This window comes from Pleurodeles waltl, chromosome 2_1, assembly GCF_031143425.1.
Source record: "Pleurodeles waltl isolate 20211129_DDA chromosome 2_1, aPleWal1.hap1.20221129, whole genome shotgun sequence".
NCBI classification, from domain to species: domain Eukaryota; kingdom Metazoa; phylum Chordata; class Amphibia; order Caudata; family Salamandridae; genus Pleurodeles; species Pleurodeles waltl.
This window is the reverse complement of record NC_090438.1, coordinates 120,096,103-120,117,677: the sequence shown is the minus strand read 5'-3', so window position 1 is coordinate 120,117,677 and position 21,575 is coordinate 120,096,103. Positions and strand designations below refer to the sequence as shown.

The following is a 21,575-nucleotide window of genomic DNA, read 5'->3' as shown; positions in this document are numbered from 1 at the left end:
ACAAACAAAAAGGTGATGGGAGGATGCTTTCAATAAGTCTAACCACTGGCGATGGCTTGGGGAAATTAAGGCATCCACTGGGGCTTGCTGCAGAGATTCTAGAGCACCTTGAGTGGGCCAAAATAACTTGTGCATCATACAACACTCACAATAAGGATGTTGAAATTACAATGAAGGCCTCAGAGTTACAGTTAAAAATATACTCGTGGAAAAGACAGTGCAAGTGGTTGTCAGAATCAAAGATGATACTTCAATTCTGGGAGATCTGTGGCACAGTTTCTCTCAAACTAGCCTTTAAACTCGACCTAAGCAATCTGGATCAGCAGACCTTTTTCATACTGGCAAATACTGAATCCACCCATGTATCAACCATTTTAGTTACTTCACCTCTGTGGTGTTTTGGTAAATACTTTTATTGGGGGTAGTTTTTCATAAGCATCACTTATAAATGTTGTTCGTTTTAAAGCTGGCTCTATTCTGAACTTCGAGTGACAGAGCTCTGTTCAGTGTACTTCCTTGGTACCTTGATATGTGATTTGTTATGTGTTCAGTGCCTCATTGGGCTGCTTCAGTGCATATGTATATTAATATATTTTGGTACAAGTGCAGATAGCGCACACATTTGATCTCTTGTAATGTTCAGAAGCAATGGGCCCCCCTTTTTGTTGCAGTTTAGCCTGGAGCGTGTTCAACAAAAAGTGTGACTTGACTGCTAATAGTCTACTACCAAAGGTATAAGTTGCACTTAGGACAAGGATGCTTGATTAAAACCTCTTTTTGGCAGCGGGCAAGGTATAAATGCTGTCAGTCTCTGTCAGCTGGCCTGAATGAATGACATGTCATGTATTCCGTGATTCTCAATGTAAGACATGGTATTCACTTTGGTCCCCAGCGGTTTGAGGGGACTCTGGCATGTAGCACGTTGAACTGGGCATTACAGCATAGTTGTTCAGCTGCCTCATTGGTTTTTCTTTCTGGGGATTAATTGTTTAGAAAAACAAGCATTTGCAATGCAATGGGTCTCGAGCTAGAGCTATTGGCGCTGTAAATTCCTAACTGGACTTTTTTGCCACATAAATTGAAAATGGAGTGTAAAACATTAGTTGACATTAGCGAACCAATTCAGAGTGCCATGGCCACCATGAGCACGAAGGAGAGACCCAAAAGGAAAAAGAAGTTCACTTACAGTCAAACGTATCAGCAATCGTGGAATTATTCATGTAACATGGTCAATCTGCAATATGGTACCAAAACTGCCCCAAGGCGGCACAAAAGTAGCATTTGCCAATCATAAGTGATTTTTGAAAGACAAACCCACGAACGAGTGAAAGTGCTCAGCATGAAGTGGGCACGGTTAACAACCCACAATTCTTACAACAGGTCAAAGCGCTTGGGTGCTCGACCTAAAAAGGAACATCTTTGCGATCCTAGGGTTCACAATCCATTCTTCATTCTGTATTTCTAGTCTCTTGGATACCTCGCAGACCCAGTTTTAACCCTCATTCACCCCTAAGCTGTTCATGTTTTGTTAAAGGTGCATCTCGCCTTTCCCGGTTTTAAGTTGTTTTTCCATTTGTTCTCCTCTCTCCCTTGTAGTGTGTTGCTGTGAGGATGGCTGTTGGCAGTATCTGAATAGATTAGTCCATGTTCAATGTACTATGGAAGATGCTGCCTATGGGGACCAACAGAATAGGTGTTTAAGCATGTGGGGGGGAAGCTTTGACTCTGTGTGTTAAAATAACATGTGAAGTGTGGTGAATGGCTCAAAATACAAGAATATAGGTTGTTACGTAACATGCATATATATAGGGAGGCATACCATCATGGTAAATACATTGAGTGCCTTTCCATCAGGCGTGTTTATATCCAGAATGCCATTGCTTCGCATCATTAAAGCCGGCAAGGGGGGGGGGGTGTATTTTAAGTATATGTTTGTACATACATAAATACATATGTACATATTTTTATATATGTATACCTTCATGCCTATATTTGTATGTATTTTTTGTATTTTAGACTCATTTTAAAATTATTGTAATTATTTTGTAATGGTAATTATAAGAAACAATGAATACAATTTAAATATTCTGATTATTCATATTAATGAAATAATACCTGTAGTAAAATAAAGCTAAATTAAATAATAAAAGTACCACAATTGTGTTAATACTCATATTCATACTACTGATATTAATAGTAGTAATTTTTGTTAATCATTCTTTTATTATTTTAAGCAATCTTACCCATACCTGAAACAAAAAAATCCTATTTACCCATAGCTAAAAAAAAAAAAACTGAACCCTAAAAAAAAGTTAGACCTCAAACACTCCTTCAACCCCTAAAACTCACCTTTGATACTGAATCCATGACCATCACTAAACCCTAAAAACATATTACCCCAAAACAGCACCCATCTGTGAATCCTAAAAATCCATTAAACCATAACTGAACAAAAATCCCTGAACCCTAAAAACAACCTTAAAACCCTATAACCACACAATCCCCAGTTTCCTAAGACCCTCCTTTCATCTTGAAGCCATTCTATCAATGAATCTTAAAACAGTTACCTCCAAAACATCCATCCATCCTTGAGCCCTAGAAATCCCAATAACTTAAAAAACAATATTGCCAAACCCTATAAAACCTAACACCCAAAGACTTCCCAAAGGCCTGCAACTCACCCTTAACCCGCAACCTATTCCCATCCCTGGATCATAAATATCCATTAGGCCCCCCCAATCTACCCAACCTTGTAACCTAAAAATCCCATTAAACAATAACTAAAAAAACGTACCCAAGAACCCTTAGGAGAAAATATAAACTGTACCAAAACACTCCCCATATACCTAACTCTTATTTTTTTAAACACTGAACAGATTTCTACTCCTAAACCCTCCATACCCATTACCGCAAAACACTCCCTATCACGTAAAGCTAAAAATCTAATTAACCCAACTAAAAAAAGAACCTATTCCTGAACCCTAGAAAAAACTTTCTCCCAAACACTCCACAAAACCCTAAAACGTCCTATTAACCCTGACCGTCTACCACCCATGAAACCTAAAATCCCTATATACAACAATCATACACACCACACATATTCATACATATATGTTAATTTGTAATTTTACCTACAATATTTTTTATGAAAAAACGAAATAAACAAAAATAGTTCTGTATTTTTTAATTAACCAGTCTTCAATGTTTAAAAACATTGATTTTTATTAACTTAAATTTAGCTTGTCATTAATCTTTTAAAGTAACTTACGTTAGACATTTGCCCATATCCTTAATAATATATGTGTATATAGATATATGTGTGTCTTTATACACACACACACATACACATAGCCCCGGACACATATTAAGGCAACTTATCTGTGAAGTAAAGGCACCAAAACTTACCAGCATTGCAACACCTCCCAAAGTAAGACTTCTGAAGTAACCGTGGCATACTGAATGCAATAATATGGGATTTATGAAACGTTGAGGAACATTGAGGTAATTGTCAACAGGAATCTGTTTATTCAAGAGCCTAACTTTCATCATAAGATAAGAGTATGAGACCTCACGTGTATGCTTGCATATTTGCTTCTGTGCATGCATATTGTTGTACCAGTATGAGTACAAACATGAAAGTTTATTTTTGTGTATTAATTATGCTGCACTTGCTTCAGTACCCACGTGTGAAAGATGCTTTGGGTGAATGCATTACTTTGTATCTGTTTGAGCACACATATCAAAAAGGGATTGTTTGTGCATATGCATTACATAACATCTCAACATCCTATTCTTTAGACCTTTTTGTATGTATTTGCACGTGTATGTCAGACCAACTAAAATTCAGTGTAATTATCTCAAGTTGTTAGTCATGCAGTCAGATCTTTTCAAGAAGATAACTTAGCTGCCTAGTTTTGTGGTTTATGAAAACAATCCAGATATTAAAGACAGTGTCCACCTTTAATTGAGTAGATGTAATTCAGTTGTGAAGTAATTGTGTTTCCAGAATTTAGTTAATTTTGTGATGGTGAGTTGTAGTAACACCACCCTAATCTGAAACAGTTGAAAACAGGAATTCTTTAAAACTGCACCATTTCGAATATAAGGCATTATTGCTACTCACTAGGGCTGGTTCTGTGTCTATATTGCTTTCACTGTGGAGGAAGCCAAGACAGTGCACCCAAAACGAATACCAGTGTATGTTTATTACCCCCAAAATAATGATTATCATTCCTGTGGCTTTCAGTTGTTCTCATTTAAATCTAGACTTCCATTTTATGGAATGTTGGGATAAGCACATGTATGGAAGAAGGTGTTTGTATGGATGCAATAAGGTGCATTTGCACTGACGAAAACGAATCCCTTTCTTTAAAAAATAGAAAGGAGTGTTTGACCTTTAAATGTCTGGCAATGTTTCAAGTAGTTCATCTTAATAAAACGTTGCACAACACTGTTATCGTTGATTATACTGTACCAGTAATAGAACGTGATGAGTGAAACTGTTTGCATCTTTTCAGTGCCTCCAAGCCTTGGATTTCCTACATTCAAACCAGGTGATCCATAGAGACATCAAGAGTGATAACATTCTTCTAGGAATGGACGGATCTGTGAAATTAAGTAAGTTTTCCTGTGTGTGATATTAGCAATTTGTGTAATTGCAACTATGTAGATTTCCCTGACCTTTGGATGGGAGTATTCATTGCATTTGTTTCGTGTTTTTAATATATTAAAGGGGGCTGTGCTGTGCACGAGGTAGACGAGGAAACAGGATACAAGCAGAGGTGGCTAAAATGTGTTTTTGGTACAATTATATTTTAAGGTTTTATTAGTGTACATTGTGTTTGATGCATCGCAAAGACTTTTGTATGTCTCCACTTAATGTGGATATCTTCGTCCCTAAAACTCTCTTCACAGTATAATCATTGCAGAAGTTATAAACACTATGGCTGGTTATCATTCTAGAGCCTTGATAGAAGAAACCACCATCTCACTCAAATTCTTGGGATACCGAAGTGGATGGATTACAATAAGGGCATAGGTGTTTGGAAAGTAACTAGTTGGGCATCAACCTCAGTTAACTACACTCCTGTTGCATATAACATGGTTAGACCATTGAATATTACTTATTTTTCTAGAAAAAGCACCTCTTGAAACCTCATTCACTTACACCTTTTTTTGTTAGATCTTAACTTACTCCAGTCACAATGTAGTACTGGAAGAAAGACATGTGAGGCCAACTTCTCTTAGAAATTTTCCTTGCATTATTTCACCCTCTAACAATCCAATAAAACTATTTTGTTTCAATGCTTAATTTGTAAATAAAAAAGTGCCATGCCCAGGGCTTTCCTCAGAAACACGCGGCTTCTGCAAATAAATGTGTGAGCACGGAATACTGAGGCAGAATAACCCTGAAGCCATCTCGGGGCTCTTCAATCCATTTACAGCCACTCCCTGCTCCTTCAGCTCACTCTTGCAGCTTTCTGCTTTCTCCCTTTTTGACACTTTTTTGTTTTTCTCTTCCTCCGTCTTTCCCATATGTGTCTTTTGCTTGCAATAAATGGCTGATGCAAAAAACTAAGAACGGGCCCTCAACAATAAGTACTGGTTCCCCGCACTGGAAACCACCAGCTCAAATTAAGCACTGTTTTGTTCAGTATTTCATTTGTCGTTTTGTAAAACGAACCATGTATGAAATGTGTCTTTGGAGATCATGCAATAGACTCAGTGGTAGACTGAAGGAACAATAAATCTCATGCAGTAACATGGACAGTTGTTGTTGAAATATTTGATAGATCTATGTTAACAGGTCCCAAGTAAATGTAAACTTGATGGCACTCTGAAGGTCTGACCACCTGATCTACTCCCCTTTATAGATCTGGGTGTCCAGAAATGTTTGGTCTTACTTTATTTTCTTTGGGGCATTGTTCAAGTACAACCATTGCTGGCAGACACTTCTGTAAAAACAAGCTTAATTTTTATGGCCTTGAATTTCTTAATGAATGCCTTGAATGTCAGCTGCCTAAAATATGCTTCCAAACCCCCAAGTTTACGGCAGCATTCCCAAAATTGTAGAAGCAGTATTCTCATATTGATGCCCTTATTTTATATTATCAAACATGATTGCCACACTCTGTCTCTGCACACGTATAAGATGCTTTAAAAGAGTAAATGTTGTTTTGTTTCAATATTTATACCATTCAACTGATAATATGTCCTTCATTTCTAAATAAATTGTCACAAAAGATATCACACATGTAAAAAAAAAAATTGTCGCATCTCTTGACCAGAGTAAAGAGTTTAACAAGCCACCCACAAGAAGTGCCTAAAAAGCTCATCACAACCGGGCACCATGTAGAACACTCACATTAGATGGGAAATAAATCACCACTCCGTGCAGACGTTGAAGAAATACTTATCCTTTGCTTCAAATTTAAAACTGTTCATGGTGAAAACACCCTCCAAAACATGGTGCCTCATGATTAAGTCACTTTTATAAGGGAATTCTGAAGACATGAAATTGTGTAAAGAGATCATGGGATGCCACATCCCCCTGTTCCATTTAATAGAAATGTATTATTTTCTTTGGTTCAGGCTAAGGTGAATTCCTTTAAAACGTTTTTCTTGCTGCCATAGGACTTTACTAAAGTACTTCTGTTCAAAACTGTTCTACATCTCACTGCCAACAACATTCTTAATAGGATCAAAAAGTTGTCCTTGTCGTGGTGGAAATCTCTTTTTGAAGATTGTTTTTTTGTGAATTTTAGTTTTTGAATTTTAAAATTGTCCTCTGGGATTGCTGAGTACTGGTCATTCTTTGTTTCCTTAATTTCCAGTGGTTATTTCATATTTGTTAGATGAATGAAATCATCTCTGTCAAGAAGCATTGTGTGGCACACTTTTCTGATAATACATTAACTTCACCAAGATGTCCAGGGGGCATTCTGAGTCATTTTGCAAGAACGCCTCCAATTGTGTTGGATTTCGTACTGCATTAACCCTTTTTAAGTCACAGAATGAAATGTATGGGTTTCAGAAGAGCAGTGCAAATAAAATAGATAACTATCTAACACCAGCCATTCCTGATGCTTCAGTTTGTCATTGTATTTAGATGTAGGAGCTTAAAAAAACAAGCAGTATCTCTGGTCATGTATGAAGTGTACAGAACGTCTGTCAGAGATGTGTTGGTCCTATTATTTTAAAAGACAGAAGTCCTCACCCTCCCTGAGGTTCCGTGCATCATCATCCTCGTGCCCCTCTTTACACTGACTCCACAAGTGTTATCAGTGTATGCTACTACCTTTGTAGGTGGGAACTCTTGAGGTGTTGGAAAATCAGGAGTGGGTCCTCTGTAGCGGTAGGTAAGGTTATGTTATGTTATTAAACTTATAGAGCGCATGGCTACCCGAAGGCCTCCCAGCGCTAACGGACCTACACCTAAACTAGGAGGAAGGCCAGCCAATTCTAGAACAGCCAAGTTTTCAGTGCTTTTCAAAAATTGTATTCGTGATTTATCAGTCGAAGTCTAGGGGGGAGGGAGTTCCACAGTTTGGCTCCCAGGTAAGCCATCGTAGCACCACCCCATCTTACCTTTTTAACTCTAGGTAGGGTGGCCAAGGTCATATGAATAGATGAGACTGTATGAATGAAGCATGCCACCTCTATTGTGCCAGGGCTTCTGCTCTTTAAAATAATAAGAGTAACACACCTCAGACAGACACTCTGTCCTCTGGACCAGTTGACCAGGAGTACTCGTTGTTGTCAGTATGATAAGAAAGTCATACTCCTTGGTCGTTTAATTGTCTGAATTCCCCCTGGTTGATTGGATAGACTAGGAAGCTGGCATGCTTATATCATGAGTAAGAACAAAAGGTTGATGGGATTTAGAAATACAGTGTGCAACCCCTGCATACTTACTAAGTGCATAGCTGATACAGTGAGCGAATCTATCTGAAATTAACTGTGTATAGGGCTCAATAAATAACAATACTTGATACTTGTGAAGGTATGTTATTGTACTGCATTGTAGATAGTATTTTGTAATGACAAAGCAACAGAAAACTTTACAGAAACTCAGTTTCAAAATGCATGTGTACATTTGAGGACTAAATCCATAAGGGGTTTAGTATCCCTTTGAGGGGGTAGAGAAAAGACATGGTTGATGTTGTCTGCATGTAGAGAGGATATGTATGTTGAAAGGCCTTATTGTGCTCATCTGACGTGCCAAAAGGGGGAGAGATACAAGTCAGATGGTTTGCAGAAAACCTGTAATTTTAAGAATAATACATTTCTTTACTGTCAAGTGAGTAAATTGCCCATTAAAATATATGTGCACAAGAGAATAAAACACCATCAGAGTTAGTGAGTTATAATATGTCAGGTCGTTTCTGGTATTTATCGGAGTATTCCTTCCGTGGGCAAGCACAAGGTTTCCAAAACTGCTATTCAAGAGAAGGCCATGGTTTGCTTGAACTTCTGTCATTTCTTTTCTCTAGCCGACTTTGGTTTCTGTGCTCAGATTACCCCTGAGCAAAGTAAACGGAGCACAATGGTGGGGACTCCCTACTGGATGGCACCCGAAGTTGTGACGCGGAAAGCATATGGACCCAAAGTTGACATCTGGTCCTTAGGAATTATGGCGATCGAAATGGTGGAAGGAGAGCCCCCGTACCTTAATGAAAATCCGCTCAGGGTAAGTATGTTTTTAGGCACTCTACATAAAGACGTTAAATAATATTTTATGTTTCAGTTTCCACGTGTAATGCTCAGTTTTGTAATACTTGAAGAAAACATAATTTTTTTGTGGAACCAAGTCAATTAATAATACAAGGGACAAAAGCCATTTCTTATTCTAAGCAAAATAATAAACAGAATTGTCTAGGAAATATACACTTTTCATTGTGTGTGCCTTCTTGTTACTTATTTCTATGTAAGCAAGTTAGTAATACAACGTGTCCCACATTGGTTTTGTGCTACTGTGCCCACCAAATAATTGAAAACATTCAGCTATCTTCCTAGACAAGGATTATTTAGTCATCCAGGAATATGACTCAATTTTTTTTAATGTGAATTGGATTAGTTGTATCATAAACAGTATGCAGTGCAAGAACATGAGATGGGCCATGCTGAAGTAAAGGATATGGCACCCTGTAGAAGAACCATGCAAGGTGGCTGAACCGTTTAGTTAAATACGCCATCACCTTGAGGTCTCAGGTTTAAATCTAGATTATGTTGGTTGCGATTAAAATATAAGCCCACCTGGTGCCATTTCCTTTGTGGAAACCATTGTCAAAGTTTAAAGATTCTTGGCATGCTTAATTTGAACACACTAATCCCACAAGCAAGAACATCATTAACACATTTGAAAAACCTTTGAATTGCCCACGGAGCAGACACATTGTCTGTTCCACTTTGTTAGTTTTTAAGAGGGTAAATCTGCCATTAAAGCTTAAGTGCTTCAAATGCCAATGATCAGCAGTACTAAGAAACTTGCAATGTGATGGATAGCAAAAACGAAATTTGTCTTTTTTTCCAGGCATTATATCTCATAGCTACTAATGGTACGCCAGAACTCCAAAATCCTGAGAGGTTGTCTTCTGTTTTTCGAGATTTTCTCAATCGCTGTCTTGAAATGGATGTGGACAGGCGAGGGTCAGCCAAGGAGCTTTTACAGGTAATGATTCTGTAGGATTCAGAAAAATATATTTTCTATATATAAGGCATAGTTATTCAAAAAGATGCCTACTTCTTTATCCGGTAGGCTGAGGCCTTTTAAGTCACTTCGAGGAGCCTACCTGAAACAGTGTGATTTCAAGATTTGACAAAGTTTAGCAAATTTTGACTTAAAATTTGCACATATTCATCTATTTGAGTTTTTTTAATCATAGACGTTGGGAAGTAAAGGGGCAATTATAGATGATTCCCTTCACAATTTTTTCCTGTCTATGAGAAGGTTTATTATAGAACGTTGCTGTGTATCTCTGCCCCAGGAGGCAAAAAATATTTGGGTTTTTCTTATCCTAAGAAAAAAATCCAAACTGTTTGCCTCCATGCTGAGGCACAGAGACACAGCTAAGAAAAAATACTTATATGTGCCCCACCAAGGAACCAAATGCTGTTTAGGTATTTCTTAGTGCAAGAAACTGTCACTTCCTATTTTTGTACTTCATTCTCACTTGTAATTCATGGGGTAGAGATCTGTGAGAACCATGTGGGAGACTTCAGAAAACTGTACATTACTGATAAGTAGACAACATTCTGAATTTACCAAGTGATCACTTGTGCAAAGTGCTCAATGATTTCCCCAAATTTCTACATGTTGAAATAAGAAAATAGGGAGTATAAACAGGGGAAAAGGAGAAATGGGTAAAAGGGTTTTCACTGGTAATATTTCGTAAATATTCACACAAATAGTATACTATTGTATCTGTCAGACTCTTCTGTTAACAGAGGTGTATGGTGTTTCCTGCAAAAGCCCATACCACCAGCAAGATGTAGTTTTCAATGTTTTTTTAGTACTATGTACCGACCATGGATCACTTGATAATAGAAACTCTACTAAATAGAAATTGGGTGTGAGTGAAAGCTTTGTATTTTGGAAATGTACCCAAGAATTTAAGTTAAGGCATAGATGTCTTTTGTACCACCCAAAAGTCACATTTCTGGATTATCTATAATCCTAGATGATTCTGAGACAGTTTCAGAAAGTGTATTTTGGACACTGACTTACAGTAGGAAGGCCAAACATATAGAGAAATTTAAAAGCAAGTGTCCTGACTTTTCACATTTCCACACTTCTCTTGATTAAAATAGTACCCCACAAGAGTGGGTGAGCTTATCGCTCGGGTAAAGAAAGGCCTAAGAATGTGCAGGAAAGAAACTTGAAGTTAGGTTGACTTTTGGATATGGTAAATTGTGGAAAAACCTACCAACCTATGTTACTTCTGACAACTAGATACCAGGTGGCGTTTAAAGTGGTGTGACATGCATGGATGCCAACACGTTTTCCTACCCAGAATGCCTTACAGACCTCAAAATTTGATTAAAAGAACATCATTTTGTCACTTTACTGTGAAGGACGGTTGTTGAATTAATTGGAAAACGCAGAAATCGCTCCAAAAAATGTTCCATCACTCCTCACAATAAAACCAGTACCTCACGTGTGGGTGGGCCAATCGTGTCTGACAGGAATAGACAAAACCTGGACCACATAAAGTTAATGTTGTGCCAGTCTGACTGTCACATGGTAAAACTAAATTGAGATTCATTTTTTTTACCCATTCTTTGAAATTTGTAGGGCACTGTGGATTATGAACCCAGCTCTGATTAATACAAGCCACATTATCCTGAATTCCCCTGTGTTTCTAGTTTTGAGTAATTTCTGTATTTGGTAGGTTTTTCTGGGTGTCAGCTGACCACAGCTCAAACACTGTAGTCACGCCACATTCATACGCCTCCATCAGAAATATTCCCTGGGTTATAGTGGGCAGATGCCTGCTCATCGCCATTGAACAGCCATGTTTCTGGTACCCCACACTCTTGAGACACAGTAAAACATAGACGGAGAGCAAGCTTCTGCAGGGATATGTTTCTGCATGAGAAAGACTAGAGGGAATTACCATGTTTTAGGGAAACACTGCTGAAAATCTGGCAAGCATTGTGTTTAACACATTGTCCCAGCCACGAAATATGACAAGAGAAGTCTGCCAACCAGCAATGGAAGGCTTAGGTGTGTAGATGTTGAAATGATATGCTATGGAGGGTTTCCATGTGGGGGGGGAGGTGGCTTGCCGGACAAGATGGCGGGCGTGAGTTGAGAGCGCTCCGCAGCGATACCCCGTTTATCCGCAAATTATACGGATTTGGGGAGCCGTTCGGAGCCTGCAACAGCGCTCATTTGACTGCTGGACCCCCCCAGGAGTGGGGGGAAGGATTCGGGAGTTCGGTGGATTCGTGTTGCCTGCCTTTGGGACGACCGGCCTGCGCCAGGAGGTAAGGGGTGTGGCCCAGACCAGAGGAGACTGGTCCTGCGCAGCAGATTCTCTTGGAGGAGGCGGTGGAGCTGGAGGGAGCGAGGGGAGCGTCCATCGCAGTACTGCCAGCTGGTCTGGACAGAGTGCGGAGGAGCAGGGGTCGCCTAGCTAGAGGTGAGCAGCTGTCCCGCCCACTGCGTGGGTTCGGCTGGTCGTTGCTGAGGCCCTGAAGTGGCTGGGTGCGCGGGGCCTACTAAAGCCGAATGCCCCGGATGCTGAGGGTCGCACCAGGTGGAGTAATCTTAGAGTTATAGGCCTACCAGAAGGTGCGGAGAACCCAGACACAGTTGCCTTTGCTGTATCCTGGCTTCGGGAGCTGATGCCAAAGGGCTTGTTGACCCCATTTTTCTCGGTTGAACGAGCCCACAGAGTCCCAACCAGGGCCCTCCCGCTGGGTGATGGACCGCGACCATTCCTTCTCCGGCTGTTACATTATGCAGACAGGAATATTATATTATGGGCGGTGAGAACTTTACCTGCAATCCGGGTGCACAATAACCCGGTTATGATATTCCCGGACTACACCATTGCTGTACAAGGAGAGGGTGCATCCTTCCTGCCAGTCAAGCGCAAACTCCGCTCCCTCAATCTGTCATATTCCCTTCTCTTCCCGGCCAAATTGCGTGTAGTAGCGGATGATAAAACGCATTTCTTCAGCACACCGGATGCAACATGGGACTGGTTGGAATCTTCGGAACTGGTCAATCGGCGGCACTCCAACATAGCTGAGTCAGCGACCCAGGACCTACAGCCCCGTAAACGTAGGAATCGCAAAAGGCGTGTGGCTGCCTTGGGGAAGGTGCGACACGCTCCCGACCTGGAACAAATTATGCAGGAACACCGCTGTGCATTACAAACCGCGGCAGCCATTAGTGTCCTTTCAGTAACTCCGGATGGGGAGGCAGACCTCACTAATTCTAATGGAGATGAGGGTTCCTCCCTCGAGACATCCTCTGACCTTGGGTCATCCCACCGCCCAGCGGTGACACCTCAAACAGCTGATGAACTACTTTGACTTTATCCAATCATTACACAAAATGCTGTTTAGCAATTAGTGGTAAAGTCAAATGTTAACTGTATTATTTGAATAAATGTCGCTGACACACCGCATATCTTCATTCTGCCTGTGACTGTGTATGTGTTTGACGCTGTTGACCCTGCTGTTCTGACCGACGGGTCGCACGCCGATGGACATGACTCCTCCGTATGTCCCCTACCCCACATGCTGCGCTCTGCTGCTGTTGACTCCCCGCACTCATGCTGGACTAGGGGTTATGCCCTGGCTATTGCTGCATATCCAACACCTTTGCTACCCCACACTCCCACTAGAGGGGTCCTTTTTCCTTGAATAGTTTGCGCTGCATAGGTGTACTACTTAGTTTGGACAGATACCAGTTGTCCCTCTGCTCTAATGGTATTCACTAACGTTACTATTGGGCCTGTTACTGGTCCTCAGTTGTTCCTGTTACTTTCTGTATGGAGCCTATGTTTGTCCTGCCCATTCCCTCCTAGGGGCTCAGCTACTGGTCCATTGAAGTTCCCTGTCTCTGGGGTTGGGCCGCCGGTACACTGTTCACCTACTGATCCACCATGAATCTCTTCAATCTCCTTACATGGAATGTGCGAGGCATACACACGCCAGCATGCAGATTCTATATATTCATATCTTAAAAGGCATTTAATACAAATAGCATTCCTGCAGGAGACTCACCTTGCGCAACCTGAGGTGGCTAGACTGCAGCGGCGCTGGCGTGGACAGCCTTATGCGACAGGCTTCTCCTCTTATGCTAGCGGGATACTTATTTGGATTAAGCCGGGCACCCCCTTTGTGGCTGACGATCGTATTGTAGATGAGCAGGGGCATTACATGCTGGTGCGTGGACGCCTTGCTGGCCAAGCCGTGATGCTGGGGTCTATATATACTCCGAACACAGATCAGGCCTCATTCTTACGCACACTTTCCAACCATCTGTCTCACTGGAGCGACCTACCCTGGTTATTGGGGGGCAACTTTAACTGCACCCTAGACCCCTCATTGGACCGTTCCTTCCCACCACTGCCCACTGCTCCTACTGTTACAGCTGCACAGGTGCTGCGCAACTGGCTTCAACCCTGGCAAATGGTGGATGTGTGGCGTCAACGTCATCCCACTTATAGGGTCTATTCATTCTTCTCTGCACCACACCAATTGCATGTCCGTCTTGACAGGATGGTATGTCCACCAACTTATATTCTGCAGTACGGTGGTCCGACTACTTGGGTCATACTCATTCGGATCACAATCCACAACTGCTGCAGATGGGATGTGACACATCCTGCCCCAGCATCCCCATTTGGTGACTCTGCCTGGAGCTCCTGGAGGATGCAGCTTTTAGGGCCTCGTTGGACAAGGCAATCCTGAATACTTTGAACATAATACGGGAACGTCATCCTCGGAATTAGATGAATGGGAGGCATTTAAGGTCTTTATCAGAGGTCATTGCATGGGTACACTGTGGGACTTGCAGAGGTCTCTTGAGAGCGACTTATCCAGAGTGGAGAGGTCCCTGCTGGGATATGAACGTGAACAGTCTAACCTCGCATTGAACTCGCAGCAACTAGCAAAGGCTAGAGCAGAACACATCTCCTTATTAGAGAGATTGGGCTATTTAAACTATGCAGCTCACTCTGCTTGCACACATGCTATGGCCAACCGCTCGGGCAAACTCCTTCTCTGGCTTATTCGCCAAGACCAACATCGAAGTCCTATTATAGCAATCCGTTCGGCAGCCGGGATCATCCTCCATACTCCTCAGGAGATTCATTCTGAATTTACTGAGCGCTATCGGTCGCTTTACCGTTCTACGGTGCCACCGGGCCTAGAGGAGGGAGCTGACTTTTTTCAGCACTTGCATTACCCAGATTGTCAGATGACCAACGAGCAGAGCTGGAGGCGCCTCTGACATTGACTGAGGTGTGTGAAGGTATACTAGCCTTATCAGCAGGCAAAACACCTGGCCCAGATGGACTCCCGTCCGAGTTTTACAAGTCCTTCTCTGCAACACTCGCTCCTCGCCTTCTCTGTCTTTATGAGCAGGCACTGCAGGAGGCGGCCATTCCAGCTTCGCAGCGCGAGGCACTGCTGGTGTCGCTCCCTAAGCCGGGCAAAGACCCACTTGAGCTTGGCTCCTACAGGCCGCTAGCGATGCTTAACACAGACTAACAATATCCTGGCCAAGGTTCTGGCGGTTCGTCTGGCACCTTTGGTCCCTCACCTGGTGCACTCAGACCACAATGGCTTTGTGCCTGCACTGGACACCTCACACAGTATCCGGCGCCTCTTCAGAGCCATGCAATACTCAACGCAGGTTTAGCCTCGAGCAGGATGTCTAGTGCTTAACCTGGAGAAGGCTTTTGATTCCTTGGAATGGTCTTACCTGTTCGAATCGCTACGCCAATTTGGGATCGTCCCACATTTCCTGCGCATGATCCCGCTGTTGGTTAGCACGCTCACATCTGAGGTGTGCAGAGGTACTAGACAGGGCTGCCCCCTCTCTCCATTGCTAGTTTCTCTGGCAATGGAGCCTCTGGCTGTGGAGTTTCGTAGGACCGGGCAGACTTGGGGTATCCCATTAGGTGATGGTCTACATATCATATCTCTATACGCGGATGATCTTCTTCTGTATCTCCGTGATGTTGGCAATGTCCCTCCCGATCTTGCAGCTATCCTGCACCATTTCGCCACACTCTCCGGTCTGCTTGTTAACTGGGCAAAATCATGCCTTTTCCCTTTTGATCCTGGACTGCCAGACCAGAGGCTGCAAATTTTCGGAACGGATGTCCCCTGGCAACCCCGGACGTTCCGTTATTTGGGCATACAGATATTCCATACAGAAAGGGACTTCCATGATGGCAATCTTCGCAAAGCAGTGTCCTCCATCCGATCACAGATGACCTTCCGGCAAACCTTACCTCTCTCGTTAGCCGTCAGAATCGCCCTTTTGAAAATGGTGGTCCTTCCCTGCCTCTTTTACTACTTCTCTAATTTGCCCCACTTTGTTCCAGCTGGCTTCTTCCGTGAATTGGAACCTAGAATGCGGGAGTTCATCTGGAATAAAGGCTGCTGTAGAGTGGAGTTGAAAACACTATTTACCACTGACCCAGGGAGGCCTCTCAATTCCGAAAATGGAGCGTTACTACCTGGCTTCCCAGCTTCAATGGGTGGTGCGTTGGCTGGCAGGCCTCCAGCTTGTCGACACTGCAACCAATTCCCCTCCCTGGACACTAACTCAGATATTGCATCTCTTTCACCCCCTTACCATGTTGCGGCCCCCTGTGGAGCTACTGCTAAACGTGGCTCACCGCTGTTACCGTAGGTCACTGCGCCTCACAAGCGACATTGTTCCCTATGCACCCGCATTGGCCTTTCTGGGTATGCCGCGTGGCACACGTCTCACAACTACCGCTGAGCTGGGTCCTTGGCACGCAGCTGACCTACACACTCTGGGTGATCTCTATAGTGAGGGTGGTCTGATTCCATTTCGTGAGCTCTCGACGGAGATGGGGCTGCCCCCAGGTTAGTTTATTTTGTACAATTCATTGCTGAAGGCGATATCGCGCGGTTGGGGCAATATGACCTCCGAGCCCCCCATGCACCTGCTGGTACAATACTTACAACTTATGGGGCAAGGTAGGCACCTGATTCGGTGGTTCACTGATGTGCTTAGAGCACTTACAATGAATGCCCACACTACTTTGCGAACCACTTGGGATGGTGATCTAGCGAGACCTTTCACTGACGCCACTTGGTTGGGGGGCAGTATCCAGCCATACTAATGTTCCCCGCAATGCCAGATTCCGCCTTATTCAATTTTACATATTTCACAGAGCTTATCTCACACCAGCCTGCATTAACAACTATTTTAATCGTGTTGATACCGCTTGCCCACGCTGCAATTTAATTGGGGCAGACTTCCTCCATATGTTCTGGTCTTGTCCTTCCTTAAGCACTTATTGGCATGGAGTTACATCATCCCTATCCAAATACACGTCACGTCCATTGCTGTCAGATGACGGCTCCTGCCTCCTGGGTCTCTTCCGAGAACAAAAAAGCACAAAGCATCCACAAGATTCCTGGACTTAAAACTTCTGACAGCCAAACGTCTCATTACTAAAAAGTGAAAAGCCACCGAGCCCCCAACGGTACTGGCTTGGAGGCGCTCCTTTATGGTATGGGAGGAAGTAGAGGCGGTTGCTCTGCAACGTGAAGATGCTGTAGGTATGCGTAGATATCCCTATCCACTGGCTGGGACGAAATGTTGACCCACATGTGTAGGGCGGAACAAGACGTAGCTGCTGTCGAGGCAGCGCCACCCGACACCGAGCTAGTGCTAGCTTAATCTTGCTGTATGCTGCGTCCACCACCTGACTGATTATTGGTCTGCTTTCTTTCATGGGCTCCTAGCGCTTCTGCTTGAATGACATTAGTCCAGTGTCCTACGGTGCCTCGAACACGAGAGGCGTCACGCAGATACTGCCACATTAGGATGCCTCGGAGTTGGGTGAGGAAGTGAACGGGCTCTAAGTTTTTTTGTTGTCAGTTTCTCTCGTTTTACGTAATTCTTTTTCTTTTCGTTGTTGAATCTAAAAATGCATTGACAACTTCCTGAGCACGGGGACATTGCTTGTGCCAGAGTTGTACTGACACTGGATTCTCTGATAGTAGTTCATGGAGTTTGTGATGCCACCTCTGACATGATGCTGTTTTCCAGTACACTCTTAGTTCTTTGCCATTTCAGTATAGCGGTGCAAATTGTTCTCAACACTACCACTTCATTGTACTGAACACATTGCAGTGTTTCTTCCTCAAAGAATTTGAACGTGTAAACTGCAAAAAGGCTATCTGTGTCTAACAATTATTAGTGCCTATCAAATCTGTATGGTATAACCTGTAGTTATGTTAAATGAATAAAACTAATAAAACTATATATATTTTTTTTAATGGAGGGTTTCCATGTGGTCCAGTGTTGAAACCTGTGACAAAATCAATAGATAACCTAAAGTGTCATTTCACTTTCAAATGCTCTTGAAATTTCCCGAGTGCATTGCACCCAGTTTATCACTTGCGGACATCATAAAACCACTGCAAATTCATGCATCTGATAGCCCTACTTGCAAGACAACCAGAGAAACACAAATGTGGGTTAAACTTTGGCAGGGATATGTTCTTGCATGAGTAAGACTGGAGGATATTACCAAGTTTTGAGAGCAAGTGTTGTAAGTTTGACAAATGTGTTCTGCAAGTTATCCCTGCCAAAATACCATGGCAAGAATTGTCTAACCTTCTCTAGTACATAACGTCAGTTGTACAGAACTAGAAACTATATAGTTTATTTACTTTCCACGTAGTCATGGATTTTATATATTTGTCCTCAAACCGTGCACCACAAGCAGGCATTCTTCCACAATTTACTGGTCTGCATTAATACTACATAATTGATATATATTTGGTATTCCCAGACATCCAAGACATTTCATTAGCAATGGGTTTGCATTTGCCAATTTGAGAATGCAACAATTATAAAGCAGACTTGTTTAAAAAAAAATAAAAAAAACTATGACATTTTTCTTTTTTATCATCTCGGTGAAATAACATCTTGATGCACAAGTAGCATCTATCCATGGCCATAAATGTGTTGAAAACAAATTTTTAGTTTGCATGGGTGCCCAAAAAGATCAAAGAGGTGAAGTGTTTGAGCACTCTCACACCAGTCTTTTAGAAAAAGCTCTGGTAAAGCCGTGCACAAGTATCTCGATTTAACAGATATCTTCCAAAAATGCTGCTATACAGAAACGTCTTTATCTATACCCTTCTCCGACCTGCAGAGACTTGTACCATTCAGCCCGAGCTTCTATTTGAGTTTCTGGAAAAAAAGGAAGAAATCCTGTCAAATTCTGTTTATGCTGTTGGAGACATGTACAACTGGGATAGTATATAAAAGTAATTTGGGGCCTAGTCACAAAGCAATTATGGAGTATGTGATGTAGGAAGTGAAGATGAGAATATTACATCCTGAATGAGGTCCTGCAGGGGTGTAGCACGTTCACAGTTTTGTGACAGCATTAAAGGCTCTTGGTGGTATTTGAATTGATGTTTAAACATTCTATTTATTTAAACACTTAGCAAATGTAAATACTGTCAATGCAAATCTATTAAGTAATATGGCAAGTACAAATTCAAATAACCACACCCTACAATGTTTGTAATGCATTTTAAGAGGTTTTCTAAACAAAGTGTAAAATGATTGATATCAGGGGGTTGGCAATAGGTCACTAAATTGATATATAAATGCTAATTAACAGTTGTAAACCAGTGTATGATTTTCTTTATTCTTGGATCAAAGTAAAAAATAGTAATCGAGTACTGTTCACTGAATTCATACATTGTTACAGTCTTTTATCTAAGAAGATAAATGCAATTGTGATGCTCTTTCTTGAGGTATTATACTTGGAGCTTTAATTATCTACTTACTGTATTTTTAAAGGCCTCCCAGGGACTGAACTCACTGTTTTTTCTCCAGTGACATTCAGTAATAAGTCATATTGTTGCACACATGCCTTTTCAATTTTCATACTTTCTTTTTATTCACAGCATTCTTTTTTGAAATTAGCCAAGCCTCTCTCCAGCCTGACTCCATTGATCATCGCAGCAAAAGAAGCGATCAAAAATAGCAGTCGCTAGCATGGAGAGCCCGTAATCTCCCGCTAGTTCCCTCGGAAAACACAGGACTGAACCGATCTGTAAAACCTCAACTCCCGCGCTGCAGGACAGATTGAAGTGACGACCAATGGGGTAACAGTCGAGGGAGGGGCATTGCAGCTCTCCAGGGAGTGCAAACCTTCATGTGTCTTCTTCCTAATTCCTTAACTTATTTTTGGAGTAAAAAAAAAAATACTTTTGGGCGCCAAGACCAGATCAAGATACATTGGAAACTGTCCTTCGGTCTCTTGAGTGGTTATAAGGTTAAATGAAAAAGGAATGGCAGTGACACCCAGATCGAACACTGTGTGCATTCACTTTTCAACTATTGGTTGTTCTCTACAAATGCACAATCCTCTCTTTTGAATTGTTGTTACCTTACTGGACAAAAAACAAGGCTACACCCGTATTCTCAGAAATCTTCTGACTGAACATCCGGTCACGAACTAGATCAAAGACAGTGCAGAATATGGGCCATGTTTTCTTCCAGGTCTCCGGAATTGCAGCACAGTGAAGAGCTTCACTCTGGAAGTTTGTTCGTTTCACATCCACACCAAAAGCACTCCTCTCCGCCATTTTTTTGTTTATGTTTGTCTGTCGCTAATACGTTGTTGTGGTGATGCTCCGTCAAAAAAAGGTACTTGCATACTATAAAGAAACATTGTGACAGGGAACTACATGTCAACAGGAAGCGATATTAATTACAACAGGAAACATGGCATTGTGAAACTAAAATGTGAAATGGCCTGTTGCTTGCAGAATCACCTTACATGAATTGCAGTATTGTGTTCCTTACCATTTTCATCAATTCATTTATTGCTAATAACAGATAAAGCATCCCCGGCTACAATGAAATATCATGAGGTTTACTAAATACCAAGCTTGTGTCCAATGATTTGCGTCCAAGGTGATATAAATGACTTTGGCATTTTTTGTCAAAGCCTAACAAACTCATCCCCATAATGTGGAGTGCACAAATGCAACATTACTGCAACCCGCCTTATTCATGACTCGGTGCCTCTTAATTGTAAACAGATATGTCTCTACGCCTTTCTGTAATTGGGATGCATTTGGAGTCCTCTTTAGCAGAAGCACATTTGTGTGCAGATTAATCTCCTGTTGCTACTCATGTAAGCACAAGTTCTTAGCTCATCCAGCCCTCTGGTTACACTGCATCCGCTAATGCAAATAAACAAATTGTTTCTCTGTGTCTAGAACCCTCATCTCCAATCTTTCTATGTTGAGGTTTGGCTTACTGGGGAAATGTGAGATAAATGCTTTGTCTGTGGGCAACTGGTTCCACTGGAAATTCATGTTACTATCCTTTCTTTTGAAGACAATGTGAATATTCGTATTCCTGTGATGTGTAGAGAAGCTCGAATAAAAGGTTGGCAGTAGATGGGATTCCATTTATTGCAGGATCCTTTGGAATGAGGGGTTGCAGTCTGTCTATCAATAAAGTCTACTCAACTTATCTCAGATATCAGGAATCACTTTTGAAATACAGAATTTTAAAGTCGATACATTAACACTGTTTTACCCAAGGAATAGTGGTCTCGAGTGGCAAATTTTTGAGACACCGTCAGACTTAAATATTAATGTTTTGGACATTAAGTTTCAATACTCCTTATGGCGTATTGAGGGCTCTTGTCTATTGGTTATCACTGGTCTTCGAAAGAGATCAGATTTCTGAGCCCTGTTGCCCTTACTTGACAAAACCCTCTGAGCTCTCGCAAATCACAGTCTCTCTGCGGCTCACACACCTTATCCTCCTCAAGTAGGTAGAGTTATAAAGACGCTTGCCCACA

General features: G+C 41.9%; 1 protein-coding gene across 2 annotated transcripts in view; it reads left to right on the top strand.

The window, feature by feature from the left end:
* PAK3 (p21 (RAC1) activated kinase 3) overlaps positions 1–21,241 on the top strand; it is a 314,354-nt gene extending 293,113 nt beyond the window's left edge. For both annotated transcript variants that reach the window (XM_069211402.1, XM_069211392.1), the window contains 4 exons: positions 4,518–4,617; positions 8,493–8,689; positions 9,533–9,670; positions 19,660–21,241. In XM_069211402.1, coding sequence (XP_069067503.1) covers positions 4,518–4,617; positions 8,493–8,689; positions 9,533–9,670; positions 19,660–19,749 — 525 coding nt within the window. In that variant the 3' untranslated portion in view covers positions 19,750–21,241. The remainder of the gene's footprint in view (positions 1–4,517; positions 4,618–8,492; positions 8,690–9,532; positions 9,671–19,659) is intronic.
* Positions 21,242–21,575: the final 334 nt, after the last annotated feature.